This window comes from Etheostoma spectabile, chromosome 23 (assembly GCF_008692095.1).
Source record: "Etheostoma spectabile isolate EspeVRDwgs_2016 chromosome 23, UIUC_Espe_1.0, whole genome shotgun sequence".
Classification (NCBI taxonomy): Eukaryota; Metazoa; Chordata; class Actinopteri; order Perciformes; family Percidae; genus Etheostoma; species Etheostoma spectabile.
Window position 1 is genome coordinate 2508431 of NC_045755.1, and position 5510 is coordinate 2513940.

The 5510-nt window shown below is 40.9% G+C and overlaps 1 protein-coding gene across 5 annotated transcripts in view; it reads left to right on the top strand.

Moving 5' to 3' along the window:
• Positions 1 to 5510, top strand: part of LOC116673407 (anoctamin-4) — an 88545-nt gene that overhangs the window by 75225 nt on the left and 7810 nt on the right. For all 5 annotated transcript variants that reach the window (XM_032505727.1, XM_032505728.1, XM_032505731.1 and 2 more), the window contains 3 exons: positions 1684 to 1741; positions 3764 to 3861; positions 4055 to 4197. In XM_032505727.1, the coding sequence (XP_032361618.1) occupies positions 1684 to 1741; positions 3764 to 3861; positions 4055 to 4197 (299 nt within the window). The remainder of the gene's footprint in view (positions 1 to 1683; positions 1742 to 3763; positions 3862 to 4054; positions 4198 to 5510) is intronic.

The following is a 5510-nucleotide window of genomic DNA, read 5'->3' on the forward strand; positions in this document are numbered from 1 at the left end:
GGGGGACATACCCATGATCATTTCTGCCTTTCGAGATCCAAACAAACCGTTTTGTAAAGTGGGGTAGGGTTAAGGGTGATGGGGGGTTAGGAGATGCAGACGACACTGTTACATACAACGCGTTTTCTTATGATGTTCATGAACAACAATAACATATTTTAGTGCTGAGTTTAGACTTGTTGACACTGAATATAATGTACTGGATTAGTATACAAGACTATGGGACATAATATAAGAACTCTGAAGAGTGAATGTGTCTGAATGTGTTTCTAAATGAAATTCCCCCCAAAAAACTTAACCAAAGTCTTTGGATGAAACACAAATGTAGATGTGTGCGTCATCTGTGTAACAAGACACTATATTTTTTTAAATAGACAGAGCCTTGAGGCACACCACAATAAATATTGACTCTTCTCAGGACTCCCCAAAGGAATACAGAGTATTCTCAGCTTTTACAGTTAACCAGTTATGTGTGCCAGAAAACTCCACCCGGGAGTATCTTAAAATGAAGATTATGAAATCTAGAGTAGTTTTATGGAATCCAAGTCCAATAACGTTACAGCTTAAGTCCATTTAATCTTAAAACAATCCTGATTTGTTTTGTTATGCTGTATCTCCATTGTTTTTAATTAAAGGTCCCATGACATGCTGCTCTTTGGATGCTTTTATATAGACTTTAGTGGTCCCCTAATACTGTATCTGAAGTCTCTTTTATATAGACCTTAGTGGTCTCCTAATACTGTATCTGAAGTCTCTTTTATATAGACCTTAGTGGTCTCCTAATACTGTATCTGAAGTCTCTTTTATATAGACCTTAGTGGTCTCCTAATACTGTATCTGAAGTCTCTTTTATATAGACCTTAGTGGTCCCCTAATACTGTATCTGAAGTCTCTTTTATATAGACCTTAGTGGTCCCCTAATACTGTATCTGAAGTCTCTTTTATATAGACCTTAGTGGTCCCATAATACTGTATCTGAAGTCTCTTTTATATAGACCTTAGTGGTCCCCTAATACTGTATCTGAAGTCTCTTTTATATAGACCTTAGTGGTCTCCTAATACTGTATCTGAAGTCTCTTTTATATAGAGCTTAGTGGTCCCCTAATACCATATCTGAAGTTTTTTTTTTATATAGACCTTAGTGGTCCCCTAATACTGTATCTGAAGTCTCTTTTATATAGACCTTAGTGGTCCCCTAATACTGTATCTGAAGTCTCTTTTATATAGACCTTAGTGGTCCCCTAATACTGTATCTGAAGTCTCTTTCCCAAAATTCAGCCTTGGTGCAGGGGGGGGCAAATTCTCTGGGCGGGCAAAGCAGAGGAAGGGGAGGTAACATTGCCCCTTATGACCTCATATGATTCCAGATAGGCCCATCTGAGCTTTCATTTTCTCAAAGGCAGAGCACGATACCCAGAGCTCGGTTTACACCTATTACCATTTCCAGCCACTGGGGGACCATAGGCAGGCTGGGGGAACTTATAATAATGTAAAAAAAACCTTATAAATTGACATGTTCATGCCATGGGACCTTTAAAGATAAAAAACTCAGAAAATATCAATATGTCACAGTAGATATTAAACACATCTCCGTTGCAAGGTCTCCTTACGTTGCATGATACTAAAGCTGCCATCTGACATAAGAAAAACAAGTTCATTTTGTTTTTTTTCCCGGGTTGACAGATTTACAGGCCGACCCGGTGCATATCTGCGCCTCATCAATCGCTGGAAACTGGAAGAAGTGAGTAATTACTTTGTGTTCCCACAGAGGAATAAAAGCAAAGCATTATGGATCTAAGTTTTTTTTTCTAAATTGAACATTAAGCCATTATTGCATGCCCAATCACAGGCATTTAACCTCTCTCAGTAGTGAGTGTGGCTGCCAGCAGTACTTATGGAAACATGCAGAGAAATAACACACTGAAGTGGTCTGAGGGGACAAAAAGCCTGAGCTGGCACTTTAAGGTGCTGAGCTAATGTGTCCCCACTTGTTGTTTCCATGGCTGCTGAAATAGAAATGGAAAACGTCTCTGTAATGGGACATGTACTGTACAAGTGCAGCCTCAGTCAGCATTCTGGGGCCATGCAGAAACACGATGGAGAGATTAGTGAGGCTGATAAAAGCTGCACGGGTACATCCAAAAACAGTTCTTGCTTACAACAAAACATTTAATTCTAAAGTCACGTTTATGTTGAAGACCTGCGCTTGCTAACTGCTTGCTTGCAAAAGTGCTGATGCAGTGCCTGTACAAGGCTTTAGAATAATGTTGGAAGGAAGAAATTAGTTACATTACGTATGTAATTACATGTTAATTAGTTAAGAAAGGACCCTAAATCAGGATTGTAAAACAATTTCCATTTCAAATTAGAAATCGAATACAAGGCACACTTTAAAATGAATTATAGAAAGATGGAAATGACGATCAATAGATACACAGAACCACAGTGGGTTTTTTACATTAGAAAAACAACACAGTTACATATACTCAAAAAAGCATTTACTGGATACTAAAAAAACTAGATTTTTGGTTAGTTGTTGATCAACACTATTCTCCCAAAATGCAATGCAAAAAGGAAATGAAGAAGCTGTTCACAGCTTCAAAACATTAAAACAATAGGTTAACATTGCTACGTTTCATAAGAAAATTAGAAATGCATATGGAGCATCACAATTGAGGAAGATTTCAGTGCCTGTAGCGTGATTTATACTTCTGCAGTATATCTACGCCGTAATTAGGGATGTCCCGATCAGCATTTTAGGCCTCCGATCCTTATCCGATCTTTTGACCTCAAATCCGATCCAATTTCGAGTCCCGATCCGATATTTTGCCTTTAGTATTGAAATTGATCAAACTCAAACTTACTTTGTTCAACTTACTTTGTATCGTTTCTTTTGCTTTGATGTACAGCTGTGGTACGGCTGAGTCTCGATGGCAGAGCGTAGCGCGGGTCCAAAACTTCCAGAAGACGAGTTAGTCCGACATTCTCAACTACTGAGATGGGCTGGTTGTCAGGAGCAATAAACTCGACCAACCTTTCTGTGATCTTCTTTGCTCTATTATTTTCGTTGGAGTATTTGTCTCTCCTCATAACGTCCAGCGTTTGTTGCTTTGCTTTAGCAACCTTTCCATCTGCAGCTTTACCAAACGCTTCATACACATCGTCATGTTTTGTCCTCTAATGAGAATCCAGTTGGTGGTGTTAAATGCTCTGCTGCTACCTCCTCTTCAAATCGCCATGTTGCAGACATTGCAAGTAGCTTTGGGACAGTCTTCACTCGCGAGAGTAAAATACTTCCACACTTCTGACATGCTTGCTTTGCACCGCCGCGGAGGTTTGTATTGCGCAACTACCGTCAACCGTAACTAGCGGGTACTTTATGGCAGTTGCCGTAAAGATCGGCGCGACTAGTCAGGTAATGTAGCCAAGCTCCGATCACGGGAAAATAGGAAAAGATCGGGCCGATCCGATCTCGAGATCGGGATCGGGACATCCCTATTTGTAATGCACTGTATGGTTTTGCAGCTGTGAGTAGCACTGTGGGAGAATAGTGTATATCACCAGCACACTAAATTATTGAGTATACCTAATTTTATCACTTTCTGCGTACCACGCTCTGCAAATTTGAGTCACGGTAAGCGATGCTTACAGAACCTGTCAGAAGAATAATGAGTTTTCTGCAGCAATGCAGAGTGCCTTTGTTTCCGAGGGTTACAGTTGGATTTTACCCTCTCTCTCTCTCTCTCTCCCCCTGTTGCTGCAGTGCCACCCCAGTGGCTGTCTCATTGACCTCTGTCTGCAGATGGGGATCATCATGGTGCTAAAACAGACCTGGAACAATTTCATGGAGCTCGGCTACCCGTGAGTATTTGTTATTTTTTACAAACTCCAAATGTCAGACATACCAAGATCTGTCTGACCAAACCACATAATTAACAATTAAAAGAACTAAAAGTAAATATCCTCCGTCAGATACAGTGCCAGTCGGCTGTTCTCCTGACTCCTGAGTAAGAGATGAAATTAGATCCACTTGTTTGTTGTGTTGTTTTGCTAGGCTGATCCAGAACTGGTGGACCCGGCGGAGGCTGAGGAGAGAGCACGGGCAGAACGCCAAGGCCAGCTTCCCACAGTGGGAGAGGGATTACAACCTACAGCCAATGAATGCCTACGGACTCTTTGATGAATACTTAGAAATGAGTATGTTGCAGCTGAAGTGCATTTCATACATTTTCTTTACATGTTGCACAGATAGTAAAAACCTGTACCTATAAAAGCTCCCTAACTTTAGATATCAGGTGTAAGGTTGTTTCATGCAGTCCATGGCTTAAATCTACCATAGTACAAGTTTTTTAACAATATTTTCTTCCATTTGGTGACCCACCAGCTGCAGTGCCTGTTATGTAACCATGACACTGATTTGCTGTGGATTCAATTTAGGCTGGTTGCTTTTCCACATGCCCAAGGGCTGTACCGAATAGTCCAAAGCTTCAATCATGACGTTGACATTTAATCTCTAAAAATCAGTTGCATATACAGATTAGGCTACACTAACAGTATTACTGTTAGTAGAGATTCCAGTGGTAGCTGCGTAGATTTGTTTCCGGCTTGTGTGATCCAAATATTTCAGATAACTCCAGTGTTGTAAAGTGCAAAATGTATTGAAAAAAGATAGATGTCATCACGAAATATTCTGCATCGATCTATATTTGTTGGCTATGGTAAAGTGCATTGTAGCTCAGAGGAATCATAAGGGGGATAAAAAATCATGCCAGCAGGAAGGTTTGTTGGGAAATTCAGTCAATTCTCTCTCACTCCACTCACACATAAAGGATGAGAGCCCGCCTCTCCAGTTCAAACGGGCCAGTCGTGTCAGTACTCAGGTCAGTAATCAGGTGTTGTACACCATTCAATGATTAGCAGTCAGCCAACCAAATCAACTCTTTGGCTTTTTTAATTGATATAGGAACCAGACATAAAGAAAATATAGAAAACCTAGTGTAAGTAAATGTCTATCTGTATTAACAAAAAGGCTTAAATAGTGTTCATCCATCTATCCATCCGTCCATTCATCCATCCATCCATCCATCCATCCATCCATCCATCTTCATCCGCTTATTGGATACCGGGTTGCGGGGGGAGCAGCTCCAGCAGGGGACCCCAAACTTCCTTTTCCCGAGAAACATCAACCAGCTCTGACTGGGGGATCCCGAGACGTTCCCAGGCCAGGTTGGAGATATAATCCCTCCACCTAGTCCTGGGTCTTCCTCTTCAGTCTTTCAAAAACAGCAAAAAACTCTGCTACTTGCCCGACACAAAGGGAGGCAGCACCAGTGTTAAAGGGGCAGCCTAGCAGCAATCTAACATTTTTTGTTTGCATTGGAATAAACCATCATGTGTAATGTGAAGGGGGTCGCATGTAGAGACGAACCCACACAGAATTACCACTCAACTGTGTATTTTCCTTCAGTATTTTAAGTTGTTTTAGTCATGCAATAGAAAACTCAGATTGG